The following is a 25,457-nucleotide window of genomic DNA, read 5'->3' as shown; positions in this document are numbered from 1 at the left end:
GGTCATCCGTATTCCCTCAAAGTATCTCATTCCATGAGTACTCTTCAAATTCATAATGAATCCAGTTCAAATGACTTTAGCATATCCAATAGGCTGATGTTATCTCCTGAGGAAGAGTAAAGACCAGGTCCTTCCTTCTTTTAAGATATTTTTGTCCCCTCTTAGCTATTATCAAATGGAACCCTTTTAAACTTGGTTAAATTTTCCATCTAACTCAGCACTTAGTACAAAGGTAGTGACTTCTGGCCATTTGCATGCAACAAAGATTCACTTGACCTCAAAGATCTTAACATCCTCCATCCTCCATCCTGGCCCTTTGAGAAAATCCTTGATTACACTTGAGTTTACTTATCAAAGTACCTTTCGATAACTACTAATGGAACACACAGGAGAAGATTTTTCTCATTTGCCATTCCTTCTTCAGAATTACTATCTATGAGCTAGATACCCTTCTCTTTTCTCCTCCCATGTCAAGTTTAAGAGGAACTTGATGCCCAATTGATGCCCAAAGTGCTTGCTTTAAGAAATGAGAAACCTTATCAGGCTAAAGTGATAGCTTAATAATCTAGGACCTTTATCAGCCACAAGGTTGCTTTGACACACCATCAAAAGTAGCATATTCAGACTTAGGTGGAGCTCCGCTACAAATGCTGAAGGAACCAGGGTCTTCTACATCTTCTGGACATTTTTCTATACCTTCTTCATTTGCTATACTCATCTTGAGTCATCATTTCAACTTTTCACTCTGTCCTTCTCGGTCATGATGAAAATACCACCTTCCATCAGCAACATCTTGACATATTTTTAGGAGTCATGTCTTTCTTTTCCTAAACACAATTTTGAGGTGTTCTAAGGGCAGAAAAATAGGTGAGAATTGTCTTATCTTTATCACACAATCTGTTGCTATTTGCTATTAATATCATAAGGACCGGGTTCTTCATCATAAGCTGATTTACCAGAAGAGAACTTGCATATCTCAGTTCTAGTGACATGCCTTCAGAGCCAGTATCCTTCTCATTTACATCATTGAGAGAGATCAAGTATCCATCTGTTGACAAGATGAAGTTTATCATATTGAACGCCCAGTAGCTAACACAACTCAACACACTTGTAGTCTAAAACTTCACCTTGGTATGCACATTCAATTCTATGGGAGACTGTCTTACCAATTTTTGCTCACATAAAGAGTACATTATCTCTTCATGATAATACTTGACACGCTTCCACTTTTTAAGCCTTTGAGTGAGAGAAGATTATCCATTTATTCAATCAGTTGCTCAGAGCAGTCACCATGTACCAACCACTGTTGACTGCCCCTCTCTCACTCCAGTCTTTATACATGATCACTTGTTGGACTTAAGAACCCAAACCATCTTAGGTCCCAAGTAATGATAGAATGGGTGAACTAAATATTTATTCGCTCATACTGGTAACACACTGTTACATCCCGTATTTTTGGGCTAGAAAATTGAATCGTTCAATATGAGAAAGTTACCCAAGCCTGGAGAATTCGATCATATTCAAAAAAAAAAAAAGTCGAGAGCTCGGTGTACAAAGAGTTAGAGGTCCCGAAATAATTGAAGTCTTAACAAGTGTGACGACGGTGATTGAAAATAATATTTGGTATATAAAGAGGTTATGGACTAGGGTTCTACCATATGATTATGATAATGAGTATGAAGTGTGTTAAAAGTGGTTCATGTTCAAGTGAATTGCGATCAAGAAATTAATTATGTGAATAAGTGGTTAAATATTAGAACAAAGTGGGAGGCTACAGAATTAATTATGGTATTAAGTAGGATTGCATGGATAAGTGTCCATGGTGGGCTGCCACATGGCAGTGCATTATCCAAGAGTGGCATTAAATTGGTCTTAAAAGTTGGATGAGTCAATGGTATCTTTTTTTACTTAAGGACACGTGAACTGACAAAAGCCACCTAAAATTCTTAAATTACACATTCTTTGCTTTGGATTAAGGAAAAGGAAAGATGCTGCATTATTGACATACTCATACAAATATAGAGTTGGAACGTGTATTTTTATTTCTATAGGAGCAACATGAATTGTAATTTCACGGATGTGAAGTGCAATTATATCAAGAACAATATATGAGTTTCACGCACCACATCGATCTCGTTGGTTTGTTTTATCGCGATGTGTTGAATTCGGACTTTCTTCGAAGTGAAGTAAGGTTGAAGAAGAGTATTTCTTGGAATATAAGATAAGAATTATTCTCTCCTAAACATATTAAAATTCATCCCTGTTTTAGCAAAAAAAAAAATGAGACGGGAACTACGAAATTAATTACGGGGGCAACTAGTGAAACGTTGAATTTGAGAGGACATAATTCGGCCACCTATGCAAATAAAGTGATTAGGTGTTAACTTTATAAAACACATATAACAAAAGGTTGCCAGCAAATCATACCAATATTGAGAAGAATGTTAATCTTTTGAGAGAAACAAAACACCAAGAACGTGCAATAACTATTCAATATACAAAAAGGGTATGGAAACCATTTTCTCCTATGAACCAACAGCCATGGAAGCAAGCACACGGACACGGATATCCCAATCCATCTTTGAATTTTATAGCAAAAATTAAAATCTCAAGGGTGTTCTTCGTGCAAGGAGGCGGCAATACAAGAATATTGAATTGAGGAAGGAGAAATTGTGAAATTAGAATAAATAAGTGTAGAAATTCCTCCGAGTAAGTTAAGGTAAGATTTTCTTATTTTGTGGCAAAATTTTATTAATGATGTTGTGATGGAAGGATTAAAATTGGATTGGACGAAATTGAAATTAAGAAAATACATGAAATCGTCGTTATATGAAATTGTGGGTTGAAATGGATTTTGAAAAGTTGTTGGGTTGTTAGAATTGTTATGGGTGAATTGAGAGAATTTTATATGTATATCTCTGTTGTTGGTATTGTTGTTGGTTTGGCCGGGTTGAATTCCTGGATTGTTGTTGATTAAAATTAGTCGAGCTAGAATCTCGGGGATGGTGTATTTACAGGGGAGATGCTGCCGAAATTTCGGCAGATTATAAATGAATTCATTTGAATGATTAAGACAAGTGTATGATGCTGAGTCTAATGATTATGTCAACCTTCTTGAATGTAGACAAACAAGTTGGACGAATAGGCGTAGCTAGTAAGGCGCGACACAGGTATGTTAAGGCTCGACCTTTTCCTTCTATGGCATGATCTCTATGTCGCAAGTTTACGAATGTTTTCATAGTCCACATTTATAAACAGGAGGCTACAGGGCATCTAGGGATTGTTGACCTTCTTTCTGTCTCAGATCGTGCGGTAGGGCCAAGTCATAGGAAAATGAAATTCCTTATATAAGCCTTGCGTACGACGGAGGAAAGTGAATGGCGATATGGAAAGCCACAGGGGTAAGTATTGATATTTTGTTCTTTACCTGAAATTGGAGGCTCTGAATGGCTGGAATGTGATATATAGTCGTATGTTCTGTGCGGTATTGTCGATGTTTGCTATGTACAAATTCTGAATAGTAAAAATGGTAGAGGAGACCCGGTCAAAATTTTTCAAAATTAGGTTATTTGATCTGGTTTGCCTAACGGGGAGGAGTATGACGAAATAAAAGCAAGTGATAGTTAAAAGACCTTTAAAAGGAAGTCAGAAAGTGACACATGGTGCTGCGAATTCAGAATACGAACTATAACAGCGGAATAAAGCAAGGATATTGGATTACAAAAATTTCACCCTCGGTGAAAATTTGTTTTACTCGTAGAACCTGCGAAGGGTTCACAGGTTACCAGAGGCGTGCGATACTCCAAGGATACTAAAGTCAAATAAACCGACGAGAGATGTCTGTGCGTTACAAGATCTTGCTTAAAGATAAGAAGGTAAGATAGAGGAAACGATACCTTAAGGAAATAACTATAGGAGAAGCGCAAGAAGGAAGTAAGATTTCAGTGGAAGAGCTCGCAATACAACTGACAACAGACCATGAACTAATGAGGAGAGCAAAGACAACGACGTGGAATAATTACCTCGAAAAGCAACAAAAAGAGAAAGCATTACAGGAATGACTATGTAAAGATCTGGAATGCGTTATAATAAATTAAAGGGAATCAACCAACGAAAGAGGCACGTGAAGGGAATAGTTCAATAAAAGAAAATTTAAGGAAGTATTGGGAGCGCAGGCATAGTTTAACATTCGAGGACGAATGTTCCAAAGGGGGAGAGGATGTTACATCCCGTATTTTTGGGCTAGAAAATTGAATCGTTCAATATGAGAAAGTTACCCAAGCCCGGAGAATTCGATCATATTCAAAAAAAAAAAAAAGTCGAGAGCTCGGTGTACAAAGAGTTAGAGGTCCCGAAATAATTTAAGTCTTAACAAGTGTGACGACGGTGATTGAAAATAATATTTGGTATATAAAGAGGTTATGGACTAGGGTTCTACCATATGATTATGATAATGAGTATGAAGTGTGTTAAAAGTGGTTCATGTTCAAGTGAATTGCGATCAAGAAATTAATTATGTGAATAAGTGGTTAAATATTAGAACAAAGTGGGAGGCTACAGAATTAATTATGGTATTAAGTAGGATTGCATGGATAAGTGTCCATGGTGGGCTGCCACATGGCAGTGCATTATCCAAGAGTGGCATTAAATTGGTCTTAAAAGTTGGATGAGTCAATGGCATCTTTTTTTACTTAAGGACACGTGAACTGACAAAAGCCACCTAAAATTCTTAAATTACACATTCTTTGCTTTGGATTAAGGAAAAGGAAAGATGCTGCATTATTGATATACTCATAGGAATATAGAGTTGGAACGTGTATTTTTATTTCTATAGGAGCAACATGAATTGTAATTTCACGGATGTGAAGTGCAATTATATCAAGAACAATATATGAGTTTCACGCACCACATCGATCTCGTTGGTTTGTTTTATCGCGATGTGTTGAATTACGGGGGCAACTAGTGAAACGTTAAATTTGAGAGGACATAATTCGGCCACCTATGCAAATAAAGTGATTAGGTGTTAACTTTATAAAACACATATAACAAAAGGTTGCCAGCAAATCATACCAATATACACGTCCTTGTTTGTTAAGCTAGCAAAGAAGAATGTTAATCTTTTGAGAGAAACAAAACACCAAGAACGTGCAATAACTATTCAATATACAAAAAGGGTATGGAAACCACTTTCTCCTATGAACCAACAGCCATGGAAGCAAGCACACGGACACGGCTATCCCAATCCATCTTTGAATTTTATAGCAAAAATTAAAATCTCAAGGGTGTTCTTCGTGCAAGGAGGTGGCAATACAAGAATATTGAATTGAGGAAGGAGAAATTGTGAAATTAGAACAAATAAGTGTAGAAATTCCTCCGAGTAAGTTAAGGTAAGATTTTCTTATTTTGTGGAATAATTTTATTAATGATGTTGTGATGGAAGGATTAAAATTGGATTGGACGAAATTGAAATTAAGAAAATACATGAAATCGTCGTTATATGAAATTGTGGGTTGAAATGGTTTTTGAAAAGTTGTTGGGTTGTTAGAATTGTTATGGGTGAATTGTGAGAATTTTATATGTATATCTCTGTTGTTGGTATTGTTGTTGGTTTGGCCGGGTTGAATTCCCGGATTGTTGTTGATTAAAATTAGCCGAGCTAGAATCTCGGGGATGGTGTATTTACAGGGGAGATGCTGCCGAAATTTTGGCAGATTATAAATGAATTCATTTGAATGATTAAGACAAGTGTATGATGCTGAGTCTAATGATTATGTCAACCTTCTTGAATGTAGACAAACAAGTTGGACGAATAGGCGTAGCTAGTAAGGCGCGACACAGGTATGTTAAGGCTCGACCTTTTCCTTCTATGGCATGATCTCTATGTCGCAAGTTTACGAATGTTTTCATAGTCCCCTTATTTTCAAAAGTTAGAAGCCCATGACACCAAGGTATAAGCCTCTCCTTAATAGTTTACAAACTATTTTCCAAAATGCCCATATTTTTCGAAAAACCAAGTTTTAAGAAGTTGAAAGCTTTTATGACTAAAACGACGAATATGATTCTTATAATGAAAATGATAATGCCAGACATGAGAAAACGTCTATGATGATGAGTATGTAATAACAGTTCCATGTTGGGAAATCCTAAGTTATGGGTTCGATACGAATATGAGAATATTGAGTTATTTCTTGATTCTCAATTTTACTCCTTGATAACGATTCTATTTTTTTTCAAAAACTTCAAAGCATATGATTCAACGTCTTATGAAATTTATGATCCTATCTTATGTTATTTACTATTAGTCTCATCTTATATAATTGTTCCTTCAAGGTGAGACATGACGACCATGATGATTCCATAATACAATCGGAGGTTAACGACCTTACGTCACTCCGAAGAAAATATGATTTTCTCTGGGCTCTCATGCATGCTATGTATATGTTACAAGTATATGTATACGTATATGGGGAAGATGGGGAAGATGGGGAATGGGAAGGCGCTATAGACGCACAGCCACCTGATCAGTTGGAGTAGGACACATGATATCGTCCCGGACGCGGGATATATGGGCGAGCCGATGTATTTCGGTGCTATGTGGGCGAGCCGACATTGTTCGGTGCTATGATATGACATGACATGATATGATATGACATGACATGATATGATATGACATGATATGATATGAGATGATATGATAAGATATGATATGATATGACATAACCAGACGAGCATGCATGGTATTCGCCCTCAGCGGCACTCATATGTACAGGTTACTCTTTGACATGTTCTATGTTTCTATGCAGTTATTGTTCATACGCACATTTCTTACTATGTTACTATTCTTGCCTTACATACTCAGTACATTGCTCGTACTGACCCCTCTTCTTCGGGGGTTGCGTTCATGCCGCGCAGGTACACCCAAAGGATGCGAAGTTAGCATAGAAGATGTTCCAGCGGAGTTGGTAGGCTCCATTTGTCCTGGAGTGCTGCCAAGTCAGAGTATATGTACTATGACGCTATGTTCGAGGTTAGAGACTTTGCAGACAGAGACGTGGGTATAGAGTGTCAGCTTTGTAGACGGCTTCGCCTGTCGATATGTTATTATGTTTCATGTCACGGGTCCCATATGATGACAGACTTTACTTATGAAAAGAAAAAACATTTGAGAGCTTACTGTGTATTTTATTCTTAATTGATTCACGAGTTTATAAGTGTAATAAGAGTCAGCGGGTTCGCTCGACTCCAGATATGGGGTCGGGTGCCCATCACACCCTAGTAAGGTCGGGGTGTGACACACACTCTTCTTCTTATAGGGACCAGGTCCCTGTTTTCTCGATTTTTTCTCAACATCCTCTACGTTTCTCTGTACATACTGAGCTTTTGCTTTACTCAAGTCCTCATAAAGACCAACATGATCATAATGAGTGCACCGCTATTTTTGAGTCACAGAGGAACATTCACCTTGTATATTATAGGGATTCTTGACCTTTTTAGCACCAAAACTCTGTTTTCTATCATCACCATTGCGCGTAGTAGCAGTTTTATCCAAGGGTAAGGTCCAAAGGAGTGACTTCTCAAGTTCAGTTTTGACTTGTTTTAGCTCCTTTTGAAGTAGTCTATTCTTTTCTACTTCATTAGTGTGACTCATCCTGACTTTTTCAAGTTTGCTTTCAATCTCAAGATTTGTCTTACTGTCCTCCCCCTCTTGTTTTCTCCAAGGCATGTTTATCTTTTTTTTTTCATTTGGCTATTTAACAGAGCATTATCTCTAGACAATTCCTCAACTTGTTCCCTTAGATCCACTATAGTGACTGCCATATCATCTCTTGCTTGTTCTAAAACATCAACTTCCTCATTTAGAGTGTTTTTCTCATTTACAAAACTATGATCCATCAATCAATACATTTGCAAGAGATATTAACTTCTTTTGAGAGTAGTTTTTTAGATTTCTTTGAACATCAAGAAGATTTACCTCTTTGTCATCCTCATCTTCAGATTTTTCCACAAGTGCAAGGATGGAGTCATATCGTGAAGCTTCACCGTCAGTGTCCGTGGAGGATGCCTACCCAGCATCATTTTCATCTTCAGATTCGTCTGAGGTATCTTCCCAAACCGCCAGATCCTCTTCTACCATGATGCTAGCAGCAGTTTTTGAATTGAGCTTGTCAAATGGGACCTGGTTCTTTTCCTTTCCCTCTTGAGCATTTCTGCTACAGCATCCCATCTTAGACAGTTCTTCAGTAATGAGAGTTAATTCAAACTCCTCATTTCCTGGGTTACTCTTGTCTTCATCCTTGGTAACTTTCCTCTTCTTCCTTCTTCGCTTCTTGTTTTCTTCATCTTTCCTTTTTAGCTCATAAGCCTTGAGATCGTATATAAGCTCGTCAAGAGTCAGATTTTCCAAATCTTCAGATTCAACGATGGTACACACTTTCTTTTCCCATGATATTAGCAATGCCCAAAGTAGTTTGCGGTTAAGAAACTCTTCCTCGTATCCTTTACCCAGAGAACGAAGCTCATCAATGATTGAGGAGAATCTAGCATACATATCAAAAATTGACTCACCATCCTTCATTTTGAAGAACTCATATTCAGTATTAAGCATCTCAATCCTGGACTGCTTTGCTCCACTGATTTCTTCATAAGCATTTTGGAGAGCCTTCCAGATTTCTTTTGCAGTTTTGCAATGGGCAATAAGATTGTATTCTTCTGATCCCTGACTACTAATAAGTATGTTTTTGGGTTTGATATCCTTTTGAACTACCTCTCTGTCAGTATCATTTTGTTCGTCCTTTATCTTTGGATCTATCGCAACACTGGTCACACGATCCATATGAGAGTAAGAAACATCACAGATGATGTCTCACAGCTCTAAGTCTTGTCCCATGATGAAATCCTGCTTTCTTGCCTTCCACCATTCATAATGTTGTCCATTGAATCTTGGTGACCAATTGATATATTCTCCTTTCTCAAAACTTGGTGGGTCAGACATAATGAGAGATCCTTTCTAGATGTTACCCTTTTAGAAAGCACCTACTCTGCTACCAATCGATAGAACCGATGAATCCACCAAAATAATCCCTAGGCCGCGTGCTTGGCCACCCGCTTCTGTTAGCAATTGTTGCCCACCTCCCTTTGTGTGCACGGGTCACACGTTGTGCTGTGCGCCACGCGCCAAGGTTGTTCCTTGGTCTCTCCTTGCGCCCCAACTTGACCTTCAGCCTTACCGCCTGAGCCATGGTCTATCTCGCATGCACGTTTGCTTGACAAGTCTGTCAACAATCTTTTTTTTTTCAATTTCACTTTTTGTGATTTTTTACCCGAGCAACTTGATTCTAAACATTATTATATACTCCATAACACATCCTTACTTCCTCATACTAGTACGTAGCATTGTTTAGCACATAAAATGATATTTTTTGTATTTGTTAGCGCACTTTAAAGTATTAAACTTAATCGGAATTTTCAGGAGCGCTGTAATAACTTGAAAAAAAAAATAAGGTATATCAATCCCACCAGTTTAATTCGGTTGTTATACAAAATAAGTTTTTTGAAATTAAGTAATAATGAATTTAACAATGCAAAATAATAGAATTTATATAACAATTAAAATGAATATTATATTTAAGATAACAATACACTGGCAGCAATCAAAGAAGCTGTTAAAGTAACTTTAATAACGTAGGCAAAAAGGCTCAACTCAATTACCTATATATTTCATAAAGTTACCAAAATGGTGGAACTCCAATACTCAATTATCTATATATCTTATATCAAATTAGGTCTCAAAATTTGTAATCTATATCATACTTGGTCGAGAATTTCTTCTCAAACTAGCTGGTACTCCTATAAATTAATTAAGAATGAAGCACACTGTATTTCCAAAGTAAACCAACACTTCTCATAATAAGTCTTCCAATATGAGAAAGTTCATATTCCGCAGTCGCTTGTTCGGTTCCTCCTGCGTCGTTAACCAACTTTCACAAAAAAAAAAAAAAAAAAAAAAAAAAAAAAAAAAAATCATCAAAGACTTCTCAACAACCTCCTTCTTCTTCATCTTTAACCCTTGTAAACATTAGCTCTTCTTTACGCATTCGACGTGATATTTGGTATATACCATCTTCACTTAATTTAATGCAAGTAGCACAACTCTACCGTAGTTGAGTGGAAACAGCATCGAATTGTATCTATCTCACCTCTTTTGTTCTCATGTCCCCCGACAGATTCTACCTTGAAATTTCAAAACTCTTTGGGAATTGGATTGCGTTTCAAGATCAACGTGACTATATAGTAGAACATATCATGAGGCAGGTGAGTAATATCACTGAATCTAACTAGGGTTATCACAGAGTGTTGGAGTTATTTGTGGATGTAGAATCGATATGTTGCCATGTTATTTATGAAAGGATTTTGTTTCCGGAAGAGCATGGTATGGTGCCAGCTACTAAGTCATCCATGGACTTATTAAAGAAGATAAACATTGATGAGAAAAATAACAAGGACGACGAATGTATAATGTGTCTAGAAGAGCTTGTGAAGAAGGAATCTGATCATGAGATACTTAGCATGCCTTGTTCTCATATGTTTCACGGAGATTGTATCACCAAGTGGTTAGAGACAAGTCATTATTGCCCTATTTGTCGCTTTTGAGATGCCCATGGAGGAAAAACGGATGATCGAACTAAGGGTGTACAAAGCAAATCGACAAACCGCACCAAACTGATAAATCGAGTCTAATCGAGAAAAAAACTCGACTAGTGGTTTGGTTTGATTTTGTTTGGTGTTGAAAAAAAAAACCCGATCATAATTGGTTTGGTTTGGTTTTAGATAAAAAAAGTCAAACCGACCCGACATTACGTGGATTCAATTTTTAAAATATTTTATACATAAAAATATTTATTTGTAATGTAATTTGTAAATATTTCCTAATTTTTTTCATAGTTTTTTGTAGAGGTGGGCATTCGGTATTCGATTTGGTAATTTCAAAGTTCGAGTTCGATAATTCGGTAATCTGTAATTGAAAGTTGATACCAAATATCGAACCAAAATAGTTCGGTTCGGTTCGGTAAATCCCGATACGGTATTCGGGATTTACCATTCAAGATAGCATGACGGCAAACTGGGAAATTTTGGTTGCAACAGTCTTATTGTCCAGTCCTATCTTCTACTCAAGGCAACTAAAGCTAACCGATTGTTTTTAAAATGCTAATAGCTATCAATTTACTTCTTTTATATGTTAAGAGTGTCTACCAGAGAAATTTACTTTGTTGATAATAAAGATTGAGAAAAAAGATATAAACTTTACCAACCCCAGAAAGCTCAAATGCTCAATAATCAACTGTACGTATAATTCTGTAATGGAATTGCAACGTTCAGTCTTTGGGGATTAAGAGTAATTAAACAATCAATCGTCTCGTAGAAGTTCGATTTCACTATTTTGCCCAAAACATAAGCTCTTTAATAAATAATTCGGTATTCGGGAAATACCGAATACCAAACGGTATTAATATCTCGTACCAAATCCGAACCCAAATACCGTAATTTTGAAACTTTATTCCCGAATACCATACCAAGTACCGAATTATCGAATACCAAAATACCAAAATTTCCGATTCGGTTCGTTAATTCGATTTTCGATAATTTATGCCCGGCCCTAGTTTTTTGTCTTTTATCATATTATTTTAAGCTTGAACTTAGAATTTTGAATGCCAATAAGTTTTATATCCTATGGATATTAGTAACTCAAATAAAGTCCAAACCAACTCAACACTAATGCTAACAAAAGAAATTCAATTCTAACACTAGGAATGACAGTAATGTTGGATATCTATTCTTTAGTTTTGCATAATTGGTTTAGAGCGTCAAAATACATAGCTTAATTTTTTTCTTTGTCATGTAATTAATACGTATTAGCCGTACTTATTTTAGCATAACTTAGTATTTAGATTAAAGTCATTTTCTTTATGGCTTATTAATTAGCAATACTTACTTTAACTGAATTTATTATTTTTTTTGTAGGATATTTTAATACGATGTCATCACCCATCTCACATTTTGTTTTATTTTCTTAAGAAACACCTTAGTTATATAGTTGTATCTTACTAGGACTAAAGAAATATTTGAAGTAAAAGTTACATGTTTTGTATGAAGACTCTTTCAGAAAAAAACCCCGAAAAAACCGAATAACCCGAGAAAACCCGAAGTTGAAAAACCCAAATTTTATTGGTTTGGTTTGATTTATAAATTTAAAAATCCGGCGCATTTGGTTTGGTTTGATATTTGAAAAATCCGAACCAACCCCATGTACACCCCTAGATCGAACAAACAGACAATTAAATTTTACCTCTTCTTATAGTGTGAGCTTTTCGAACGGTGCGTATACAATAACATTCTAATACCGATAAATAGTTTTAGCAAATCTTTTGAGATATACGAATAAATTAGTGGTAGGAAATGATAGTTTACATGATTCATTTAAGTTCTTTTGTTATGCAGTATCATATAATTAGTAGTAGTTTGCGTTAATGCTTTAATTTTAATCGACGGGTATCAATGTTGTTTTGATATTTTGATTTGAAAAGTTCTCTAGTTTGTGCTCGGTTTCACATAGAATAGCTAAGGAATACACGTTTAAGTATAGTATTTTACCTACTCATACTCTTTTTAGGAGTTCTCTCAAATATAATAGCATTACAAGACCAACTAAACAACTACAGTAACTATGCCTTACTTCCAAATAAGTGAAGATCGACTATATTAATTGTCGATGACCATGCTTTCTCATTTACGATCATAGCATTATATGATTAACCAAACATAAGATTAAAATAAAAGGAACTAATCATTTTTTGACAACTTATAAATATCTTGCTTGATCTTCTTACTATCAACATCCTAAAGTAAAAACAAATACTGAATGCTAATTTGAGGAATATTTAGGGGTTACACCTTAAAAATATGAAGGACAATTAGATAATATCCAATTCGACTCGAAGATGCTACCAATTCCATCTTTGAAAAAAAAAAAAAGTTTATCCCTAGTAACTAACGAATTTAAAGATGAGAAAATTAGTAGTAGTTGCTAAAAATATAAATCTTACGGTTCTCGACGTATTACCATAATGTTATAAAATTTGATAAGGTTCTATATTAAGAATTCCTAGTAAATCCAAGGAAAAAACACTTTTAGTTCCAGATTCTCCTGCTCACATATCGTCAATTTTGGGACTAGTAAGGAATTTTATATAACTCATCCAAAACTAGTTGTCGCTCCACACGTTGTCGGAGATATAAGGACCCATCAGTTGTTGGAGATGTAAGAATTGAGGCATAAAATCACTTTTGGATTCCCCACCCCATCGAGATATAGTACTTGACAAATCATATACTCTAACCCCTGCACTTGCCGTAACATTTCTCCTTAGATTTGGAAAGAAAAAAAATACCAAATATTCATAAAATCCAAAAACCAAGAAATAAAATCCTTTTTCCCTGTGAAGGAGGAAGAGGGAGACATCGAGTACCATTCTCGAACAAACTTGGAGTCTAACCTTCTTTTCACATAATATAGTACCCATAACCATATGCATATAAAATGACGACAATATAGTGAGATGCGTTAAAAATATCCAAAAATGTTTAGACGACGATGCTTATCTAATTAGAAAGAAAATCTAAACCAACACAATGGTTGGCTTCCTAAGAATCAAGGGATTATCGACAGAAGTTCTCAACAGGATCATTGAAATGAGGTACGTCACTCTCCTATTATAAAGTTACCTCCAGGGCAAGTTATTAGCAACTACAGGAGGACTATTATTTGAAGCTTCAGCAAGCTGATTATGAGGGCTCACAGGCTCACCACTGGACTCGCTTACAGTTCCGAGTGACGATGAACTTTTAGCCGTTGATGCTCCAAAGACCAGGGCGGATGGCACACCAAAAGCATCAGAATTATCCAATTTTAACTGTTTTTGACCTTCCATGCCAAAACTACCAACAATAACCTGCAACAATAAAAGTTCATTCATAATAAGATGGAATTTTTCTTTTGACAATTCTGAATACCAAGGGAAATAAGTGACTATCACAAACAGAACGTGGGAAAAAGCTAGGAATTAGTACCAGAAATTTACAACATAATTTTCAGAATTGAAAATAAAGTCATGTAACACCTGTACAGCGGACGCCGCAGTAAGAACTCCTGCCACACCACCACCTAGAACATGGCCATCTGGTCCAGCCAGTAACACACTCAAACCACCTGTCCTGCTGCGCTCACCACCAGATTCTGAGAGAAAGTAACCAGATAGAGACAGGATCTCAAACTGTCCCTGAGGAAGTAGCAAGTAAAAACGCTTTAAGAGGGAAAAAATACATCTTCAAAGCCATGGGAAGGATATAGCAAAAATGAATTGTTTCCTGTCGAGGTCTGCAGCAAAATGTCTAATACTTCACTAAATGATGCAGATCACACTAAAAGGACATAACACGGCTCAATGGTTAATAGACTTATGAAATTTGTGTGGCAAGTTCATTTCTGGCTTAATATATCAAAATTATGTCCATTGCTTGACGTGTATTAATAAGATACTGTTAATCCCTTTTTTTTGTCATCAGGAAGATAATGTTAACTCCTAACATATAAGCAGATAATTAGCTTAAGCTTCACACGGTAATGCGAACCTCATATGTTACAGTTCCACCAGATATTGCTGCTTGCTGAAGTGTCACGTTAGATATGGATCCATTTGCTGACAAAATGCAGACGGCTTGAGAGATACTTTGAGAGAACGCCGTTAGTTTTGCCAATACATCCTGAGATGAAAAAAGATGCTGAATTGAATCTTCAAACATAAAAAAGCAACTAATTCTAGACTTCCAGTATAAAAAGAATCACAAATACTCTCTTCTCATCCCAATTATATGACACCTTTTTCGTTTGGGACATTCTAAAATGTTTGAGACGATTCAATTTCTATACAACTTTCAAGACATTTCATTAATTATTAAAATTTAAAATTTGATGCAATGCTTTCCCAGTAAATCTAACTTCAACATTACTTACTTTTTCTTTTTTGTTAACAGTGGTGTCCAATCCAACTTGTGTGCATCTCAACTATTCTATCGGACACCTAGATCTTCCCACCATACATGTACTAGGTATTTTGTCCACCAACGCTTGAATAAATGGGAAAAAATCTTAGCAGTTTTGTCTTTATTGATATTCAAACACTTGTCTCATGGCCTTCATTCCAACTTCGGGTTGAGTTGATGAAACTTGAGAAGTTTCTGGTGTCTAGTGTCCCACTATAGCGGCACCAGACCGTGGTAGCGGTACCGCTATAGCGGTGACCCTGCCGCTATAGCGGCCTTGTGCATTTGGGCATGGACCGCGGAAGCAGGACCGCTGAAGAGTTCGAGTGAGCGCGGAAGCGGGTGACGGGCAATAGCTGGCATTAAATGAGTGTTAAAACCCCAAGTCCTTCATTCATTTCCTATTCCGAAACTTGAGCCATTTGGGAGCATTTCAAGGTATTTCTTGGAGGACCATCATTGTGGTAAAGTCATTCCATCTTCATTACTATTCCATTATCATTTAATCATCATAGAAATCCCCTAATTCATGCTAGAATCCCTAAGAACTTGAGGATTAAAAAAAGGGTTTGATGGGTTCTTTCCTAAATGATTTCTAGACTATACCACCTTGAATTATGGATTGGGTTGGCTTCTTTTAGCATGGAAATGATAATTAGAAGCTATTATAACATGTTTCCTTCATTATTAGTGGCTAATTTATGAATTGGGAGTTAGGGTTTATACCCAAATTTGGGAATTTCTTCTAAAATCCGAATTTCCTCTAAAATCCGAATTTCCCTATTCTATGAGTTTTATTGGCTAATTGTTGATGGGAATTGATCACCTAGAGTACAAATTTCATGTTGAGACCTATATATTCCTAATTTCATTTTGTTAGTTCATAAACCCTATTTCATGGGTTGAGATTTGGGAGTTAAATAGGAGTTTGGTTTCTTTGGATATAGGCGTTTGGTTTCTATGGATACTTTCTTCTCGATTCTAATTCCATGATTGGATATGACTAGACTTTCATTACTTCGAGGCGCAACGAAAGGGAAAGGCTCGCGATTGACATTCGAGTCTGTTGTTCGGCCTTCCAGGTAGGTTACGGTTTACCTTATGGTGAGACTTCGATTAGCGAAGCGTATGTTTAGATGATATTGTCGGAAAATGCATGTAAGCGTTCGGGTATGAAGTTAGGATTGATGTTGCCTTAGGTTGGGCCATGTTGTATGATTCGAGGGCTAGCCACCCTGTTGCTTTGTTGTCCTATTTGTTCTATGTACTCGTTGGCTCGTCGCCACGTTGAGATATTGGATATTAGTGATTAGTTATATATCTTGATTATGATATTGTGGTAACTTACTTTGTTGTTATTGAGATGAGGATAGTGAATTGGTTGTGGCTTATTGTGTAGCCTTATTAATGATATTACTTGTGTACCCATGTGTGGTACTGTTTGGGATTGACTTGGTTTATTGTTATTGCATTGTATTCATACTCATTTCCATGATATATTAATATTGCCTTGATATGGTACTGATGATGGGAAATGAGAAGGAAATACAGATGCTTGAGACATATTGATACGAGTCATCTCTGGGCTGTGTGCGGAGTGACAAGTATTCCACTGAGACATATTGGATATTGAGTCATCTCTGGGCTGTGTGCGGAGTGACTGCTATGGAACACTTATCTTCTGAGACATATTAGATATTGAGTCATCTCTAGGCTATGTGCGGAGTGACTGGTGCATGGACTTCGCGGGTCCCTCATGGGTTGTGTTGCCGATGATGTGATGTTCCATCGTCGGAGTACATGTGTACGAGCATATGCATTGCATTCATACTTCATACATTATTGCATCGGATTGTATCTCTTGGTTAATTGTTTCGTGGATTGCAATTGGATACTTGTGTTGGCTGAATTGGGACTTTATGCTATAGCTATGAGATGTTCTCAGATTATACTCTTGAAACTTGGCACAATTGGGCTTAGATGCTATAACCAAGGATGGGACTTGCTACGTCGATACTTGGACATTGGTGACCTGTACTCTATTGTTTACTTGCATTTCTTGCTTTATTGTCTTTATATATGTCAACTAATGTTAGTCGGCCTATGATACCTACCAGTACTTGTTGTTTGTACTGACCTACACTTGCTGCATTCTTTTATGAATGCAGAGTACCAGGTTGGATCTGCTTCTACCCCTCATGGCTGATTATCGAGGTTGCTGCCGAGTCTATTCAGGGTTACCAAGAGGACGTTCGTTGCCCGAAGACTCTTTCTCATTATTTATGTCTTATTTCTATTTCGAGACATCATTTGAGATTTTATGTATTATTCAAACTTGTAGTATTGGTACAGCCTTGTATGACCAGACCAGCCTTGTATGACCAGACCAAATACTGGGGTTGGATTCTCATTACTTCCACATTTCTTTATATCATTATCGTGAGACTTACGTTATTCTATTTTCTTCCGCTTTGCTTATGTTTTATGATCGTTGAGATAAGGGTTCGCCTACTGACGGAAAGGTAGGTGCCCGCACGACTTAGTGGAAATGGGTCGTGACAGATATTTACACCACATGCCCAAGGATTGAATATTTTTTAACTTTTAGAAAAACCAATATGAAGTGATGATGTTACCCTATTTAGCCCTCAGATAGCACTCAAGTGAGACATAGATGCAGCCTGCAGAAGGTCAAACCAAAATAGATACTTTGTTTCTATCAACTTGTTCTAAGCAGCCCTGGACAATCAAGCATCATTGTACTACACAAAATCAAATCTCCATAAAGGTCAACAAGATTTGGTTTAGATGGTAGAAAAAAAAAGTCATCCTTTGTGACTTTGTTCTTTGCTTACGTGTACAGTCAGACCTCTCTATAATAGCCTCGTTTGATCCGATAGGCTTTTATAGCGATTGACTGTTATACACCTATAACAACATTTGACGTTTAAATATTATTTGGCTATTATAGGCAACAATTATCCAAGATTTTTTTTTTTGTCATTTCTTAATGTTATAGAAAGATACAAAAATTATTTAAAATCTCAAAGATATGCATATTTCACTAATTAAAAATTGAAGAAAGCTAATACAATGCTACCTTTGTATCTAAAGAAACAGTTTCACACTTTGTATAGCAAAAAAATCTTTTAATGATGGAAATATATATTCATATAATATTTTTTGTCAAAAATAATGTCTTAAAGTATCAAAGTATTTGGTTAAAATTTCTAGACCTATTACTGGTAATCTTAGAGATTCTATTTCTATAAGGATGGTTATTATATAACAGCATCTCTATCTTCACTATAAAAGCAAAAAAAAAAAAAAAACCTCAGAACCGATTTTTTATGTTATATCCACATGACAGTTTTTTACCTATAACAACAATAAACATCTTTATAACAGTACTCTCTTTGTAACATCATCCCTCTATAACAACTATCTTTTGTTGTGGTAATGTAATAACCATCTTTATAGAAATAGAATCTCTAAGATTACTAAATCTAGAGATTTTGACCAAATATTTTGATACTTTAATATATCATTTATGACAAAGAATATTATATAAATATATATTTTCATCATTAAAAGATTTCCTTGGTATACAATATGCCGAAGTTAGCATTCAGTATTTAAAGTTTTCTATGTACAAAGGTTTCCAATTTGTTTAAATTTAAGCTTTCCATTGGAAATATTTATGTAGATCGTAGTGTGCTAAAATATTTATGTGAGGCATATTGATTTCATGATTAGTATTGTTCATGATGTCATACCAAATATTTTGATAATTTAATATACCATTTATGACAAAGAATAATATATAAATATATAAAGAATAATATATAAATATATATTTCCATCATTAAAGATTTCCTTGGTATACAATATGACGAAGTTAGCATTCCGTATTTTAAGTTTTCTATGTACAAAGGTTTCCATTTTGTTTAAAGTTAAGTTTTCCATTGGAAATATTTATGTAGATCGTAGTGTGATAAAATATTTATGTGAGGCATATTGATTTCTTGATTAGTATTGTTCATGTCATATGGAGTCCAAACGTCAACCTATTTCTTAGAAACAAAGGTAGCATTGTATTGAGTTTCTTTAATTTTTAATTAGTGAGCTATGCATATCTTTGAGATTTTAAGAATATTTGTATCGTTTTATATCATTAAGAAATGAAAAAATGATTTTTGGATAATTGTTGCCTATAATAACCAAATAATATTTAAATGTCAAATGTTGTTATAGGAATAAAATAGCCAATCGCTATAAAAGCCAAAAACATATCGGAACAAGTGAGATTGTTATAGAGAGGTCTCGTTGTATTACCAAAAAAAAAAAAAAGGATAGCTATTATAGAGGGATAATTTTACAAAGAGGGTACTGTTCTAAAGATGGTTGTTGTTATAGGTAAAAAATTGTTATAGAGGTAAAAATATAACATAAAAAATCGGTTCCAGAAACAATTGGTTTTTATAGTGAAGTTTTGCTATATAAGGATGTTATAGAGAGTTCTGTAAGAGCATCTCCAAATATAATGGTCAGGGACAATTTAATTAAGAATATAAAGGAGGACCACCCCAAACAAGTGGAAGATAATATCCAACTTTGTTGGATGACCAGTCATAAGTTTTTCTCCTTCTCCTTACATTTTTATAATTTGAACAGGAATTCCACAAAGAATTATATCACACTGAGCTTTAGCTCCTGATTGTAGATATGAAAATTTGACAGACCAGCTCATCTGGATTAATGGGGGTGTTCAACAGTTCAAGTACAAAGAGACTTAGGCAAGACAAAAAGAACGGGACCGCCTAGTGTTGAGGAAAAGATGCGAAAAGGGTAATGGTTAAAGAAAGAACTGGTATAAGGACTAGAGATTTTTCATCAACTAGAGTTAAACTACATTCAGGAACTAAAAGACTAGTCCCAACAGATCAAAATTCAACATGTTAAATGATTTTTTTTTTTTTTTTGAGAAATGGTAAGGGTATTACTGATATAGCATGATGAAAGTGCTATTAAACAAAATGAATAACAACATACCCGGTGAAATCCCACATAGTAGGGTCTGGGAGGGTAGAGTGTAAGGTCACGTAGACCTTACCCGTACCTTGGGAGATAGGGAGGCTGTTTATTAAACTAAATGAATCTCAACATTTAAAACTTGAAAGAGTTGTTCAGAATATCGTCAAACATTGTTAGATGTTTAAAACAAAAAATTTGTTGAAGAAATTGGAAATTAGGAGTATGGATGTGTGGGCATACCAGAGAGATAAGATTAGCAATGAGGATATTCGGGTCAAGGAGGGATATGTCACCCTTGGAGTATAAGATGTGGAAAGTGAGGTTGTGATGGTTCAAGCATGTGAAGAGGAGAAGTGCAGATGCCGTGGTTAGGAGGTGTGAGAGGTTGGCCGTAGTTGGCTTGAGGAGGGATAGAGGCCTGAGAGGTATTGGGGTGAGATGATTAGGCAGAATATGGCACAACTTCAGCTCACCAAGGACATGACCCTTGATAGGAAGGTATGCAAGTCGAGAATTAGGGTAGAAGGTTAATAGGTAGTGCGACGTATTTCTTTTCTAATCCCGGAGTACTAGTATTATTCTTGTATTTTCGTATTCTTAGATTTCTATTACTGCTTGTTGTTTCTTTAGCCTCGATTATTATATTCTTAGATTTCTTGGATAATCCTTCCTTTTTCATCTTTCTTTAAGTCGAGGGTCTATCGGAAACAGCCTCTCTATCTTCTTAAGGTAGGGATAAGGTCTGTCTACATACATTCTACTCTCTCCAGACCCCATTTGTGGGATTCCAGTGGGTTGTTGTTGTTGATTTTGTTATATTTTTTAATGTAACCATAAAGAATCAGTTAAGCATTTAGCAACACAGCTTTATTAGCATGTAAAGTTATCAATTTTATGCAAAAAATGGAACAGAGGACTCCTTCAACACGTTCACCAAGGAAAAAATTCCATTACCTTGTAAACTAATATGTGCTGAAAGATATATCACGAAGTTTTTATGGAATCAGAAAATCCTAAGAAATAGAAGTAGGCATATATTTAGGTTAAAAGAGAAGCCAACAAAATATAAACACAAAGTAATGATTGAAAGGAACAGCATCCAACGTACTTCAACACAAAAAAGAAATAGTGGATAAGGTAGTCATAAATGCATCTGTAGGGGAATAAAACAGGTGGAAGTCACCTCTGATTAATCACAAAAAGGAAAGTGGGAGAGAGATCATTCAGCTACTTTCTTAGGTCGAAAGCTGCAGTGCCTAAAGTCGGACAAAAAGAAGCTCCCCTAATACGTAACTTCTTCAGTCAAATGGGAATTACATCCGCGAATTAAACTCAGAAAATCAGTTTCCTCTGCTCTCTTTTGTAAAATTAGTCTAGGATTAATGGGCGTGAGCATGAAGCAAAAACAAACAGTACAACCATCTCCAATCTACAAGCAAAAGCAAAAAGAAGAGAAATACAGCATCGAAATACAGAGAGATAAACAGCAAATAAAGGACACACCTCCCCTGCTTTTAATGTGATAACATGCGGTCTAAATCCAATCCCTGCACCTGCTGATCCTGCAAATAGTATCTTATCAGTAACTCAAGATTTTAGTAAAATGAAAATGGCAAAGCAGTTGAATTACAAAGCACAAATTGTCCACATTAAAACACGTCATAAAATACCAAACGCATAAGAAAACAGAGTTTTTCTGCTTGAAGTGCAAACCAAAAGAAAAGCAGTGGGAAAAGCCAAGATTTGAAGAGATTTTTCCCCATGAGTAACTCCAGAAAATTGGCACAAAAGAAAACAGAAAAATTGAATCTTCAAAGTTAAATTCAAAATACACAGCGTTAGCAAACCGTAATCAATTTTTCTTAGCACTTGCAGAATGATTCGAATGAATAGAACGCATAATCTTCTTGACATGCCCAGTAATGATCGCCAGATCACCAACAGAATGAAAAAAATTAAGCATCATAGAATGATTTCTTCATGCAGGAAGACGTCAGAAGGATAACCAGAAAAAGAAAGAAAGTAATCATTTTCGTGCTGCAAAATTATGAAAGCAGATATAAATCATTTCTGAAGAAGAATAATTAACTGGGAAAAGGCTCCTTCTTTATCTAGGTAAGTTAGCATATGATGAGAATCTCCAGTACAACAAGAATTGTGAACTGAAAAAGAAGGCTCATCCTGCACACGAAGTGCTCCCTGAGTGCGAGGTAGGGGAAGAGTGGACGTGTATGTACCAAAGGCGGATTAAAAATTAAAACTTAATGGGTTCAATAGTTATATCCTTACTACTGAATGTATTGCACATTTGCAATTATGGGTTGAAAACTTAGTATTTGCGAAACTTTGTGATTATGTTCTGTATAACAAATGTTGGATTCAGTTAACCTGTAGAGGTAACAATAAAACTGCGTTCTCATAGGTACGTATGCAGTGGTCCTCTTGCATTTTGCAAAGAGGCCGTCTACACGCCTTAAACACATAACTTGCAAGTTACCAAAGAAGTAACACCAATGTTTGTATTAAACAAATCTTTAGTCTCATTCATGGTGTTTCGATTATTTCTAGGCTGCTACCTTCATGTTGGTTAGAACTTTTTCTTCCTCTTTTTTTGGCTTTTTCCCTTTTGATTATCAATTGATGGATTAAAGTCCATAAGTACTACTCCTATAATATAAGCAATTGAAAGCTAGGGGTGCCTTTGGGTGAAGCCTCTAAAGCCTAAGCTTTAGGCTCCTATTTTTTGGGGCCCCATTTTATTTTTGAAAAATTATAAAATATTTTAAGTACTTTTTGTCGTTAAAAGAAAATAGTTAATTAATTGACAGAAAATAAGGCCCCTAAATCAGTAAGTAATGTATAGTATACAAATACTGAATCTATATTTAGTATATTGACCAAAAAAAGGCCCCTGGTTGATTTGTCTACAATACTCAATCTACTTTTAACCTTTCTCTAAACTTTAGTATACTTCTACACTTTTATATTCTTCTTTGTTTCTCCAAGGGAGTCTTTGACTATATTGGTACGAAAGACAAGAGCTACTGTCTGAATTTGCTATTTTTCTTTTTCTTTTGGGGCAACAAATATTGCAAGAGGTATATTGAAGCACCAAATAAGTATTCTCAAATCAAGTTATCAACTTGTTGAATCAGGTTCTATTATTTCAATTTTTTAGTTATTTTTTCATCTAAAACTTGCTTGTTTTTAATATTTTACTACGTAATATATAGTCTCTTTAACTATTTATTAGAATATAAAATACCTCAACTAGAAAATATGAATCCGGTTGTTCAAAACCCAAAAAAGAAGAATGATACAATCTCAAAAAGGAGCTCTTGAGCAAGTAAGTGAGATATCTAACATACATCCTCAAAAAGTAGACTTTTTTCTATTCTCGTTTTTGTGATAAAAAAAAAAAAAAAAAGTTAACCCCTCATTGATGTTTGGCTTTAGGCCCCAACAGTAAGAGCCGCCTCTGTTGAAAGCAATGAAAAAGAAAAGCTAAAGGAATGCTAGTGACTAAAACTATTTTTCGTTGAGAAATACCACTGATTACTTGTATAGTACTCCCTCCATCCCAATTATGTGGCATAGAGATTCAAATAAGTGTTTCTTTAGCTGTAATTTTTTTTTCCATATATCTTTACGTATTTTGAATTGTTAATCATTGTGACTTATAGTACTTTTTAGTAGTTTTTAAAAAACTTAGAAGATTCCATGCCCGAATTTGCAGTCAAAATTTTATAGGATTTAACTCTCGAAATCCGAACCGTATCACATAAATTGAGACAGAGGGAATAATCAGATAAAAAGTACTTAATAATTAGATAATAAACATGTGGGAGATATCAGCTATATTCATAAAAATAATTGATGACAGCCAAGAAAAAACATAAAAGAATACTCCACTAGCGATTATTATTAGATTAAATAAATAAAAGACAACACAATTAAATAATATAACATATGCAGAGATAGATATTTAACCGAATTACCTAAATCAGGTAATTGCTGTTTTCTGCCAGAACCAGGTGGTCTCCCCCTTCCCTTTCTCCGCTCTCCTCCCTCCGCAGACAACGACAGAGGAGAGATTATCCCATCAGGAGGAGCATACTTCCTCGGTCTACCTCGCTTTCTTTTAACCTGCTCAATTGTAGGGTCCACACTCACCGGAGCCGCATCGCCGGAAACAGAAACGCCGGCGATGGGGACTTGATAAGTCTTCTCCGTCGGAGGAGGAGGAGGTGAAGAGGAAATTGGAGGCATGATAGGGTAGTACGGTGTGGTACCACCATCTGAAGCAGTGACGGATGATCCCATGTGAACAGCTCCATTGGATTCTGCAAAAGACATTCTCCTAGTACGGTTTTACTTTTACTAACTAACCGCTTTGTTGCTGTCACCAGTCGGTAATTGATGGAAATATTAAAGTTTTTATTGTAAATATAAATATATTTCCTGAGAACCCTAATGTTAAAACGTGGAAAAAAAACTATTTAGTTGGATTTAGAGATGATAAAAAGGAAAAGGAAAAGCAAAGCCCATTATTTCACAAAACAGATCAAAATTTTATTTTACTTTTACTAGTAATCCACTTTGCTTTTCACCAGCCGGTAATTGTGGAAAAATTAAGTTTTTTTCCTTTGCGGTAAATAAATATATTTTCTGAAAACCCTAATGTTAAAACGTGGAAAAATCTATTTAATTGGATTTTATTTAGAGATGAAAAGGAAAAGCAAAGCCCATTAGTTCAGAAAATAAGTAAGAATTTTATTTTTCATGAAACAATTTCTTAAAAAGAAGCTTTGTTAGACTTTCTTTCCATATAGATTGGATGTGAAATTAAAGGTAACAAAACTTAGCATGAAAATAGGTTTTGTGGTCCATATTATGGTAATAATAGAAGTTTGGAAGTGCGTTAAAGATATTGGGGTTGTATAATTAACCAAATTATTTGATGTTATTTTAAGGACTAGAAAGGGGCGAAACCTAGCATGAAAATAGTTTTTGTGATCCATATTATCGTAATAATAAAAGCTAGAAATGTGTTAAAGAGGTTGGAGTAGTATAATTAACCAAATTATTTAATGTTATTTAACGGGAGTAGAAAGACGCAAGATCTAACACAAAAACAGGTTTCGTGATCCATATAGAAGTTTAAAAGTGCGTTAAAGATATTTGAGTAATATAACTTACCATGTTATATGATGTTATTCTAAGGCATAGAAAGACATAAAACCTAGCACGAAAATAAGTTTCGTGATTCATATTTTGATGATAATAGAAGTTTGAAAATGCGTTACAAATGTTGGAGTTGTATAATA

At 35.4% G+C, this 25,457-nt stretch overlaps 1 protein-coding gene across 1 annotated transcript; it reads right to left on the bottom strand.

Moving 5' to 3' along the window:
- Positions 1-13,466: 13,466 nt before the first annotated feature.
- LOC132621880 (AT-hook motif nuclear-localized protein 10-like) lies at positions 13,467-24,870 on the bottom strand. Its single transcript, XM_060336352.1, has 5 exons — positions 24,129-24,870; positions 21,634-21,692; positions 14,686-14,817; positions 14,175-14,333; positions 13,467-14,006 (listed from the first exon to the last, which is right to left on the bottom strand). Exons 1-5 carry the CDS (start codon positions 24,484-24,486, stop codon positions 13,776-13,778), a joined length of 939 nt encoding a protein of 312 aa, XP_060192335.1. The 5' UTR covers positions 24,487-24,870; the 3' UTR covers positions 13,467-13,775.
- Positions 24,871-25,457: the final 587 nt, after the last annotated feature.

Source organism: Lycium barbarum, chromosome 12 (assembly GCF_019175385.1).
Source record: "Lycium barbarum isolate Lr01 chromosome 12, ASM1917538v2, whole genome shotgun sequence".
NCBI classification, from domain to species: domain Eukaryota; kingdom Viridiplantae; phylum Streptophyta; class Magnoliopsida; order Solanales; family Solanaceae; genus Lycium; species Lycium barbarum.
This window is presented reverse-complemented; position numbering and strand designations above follow the sequence as displayed.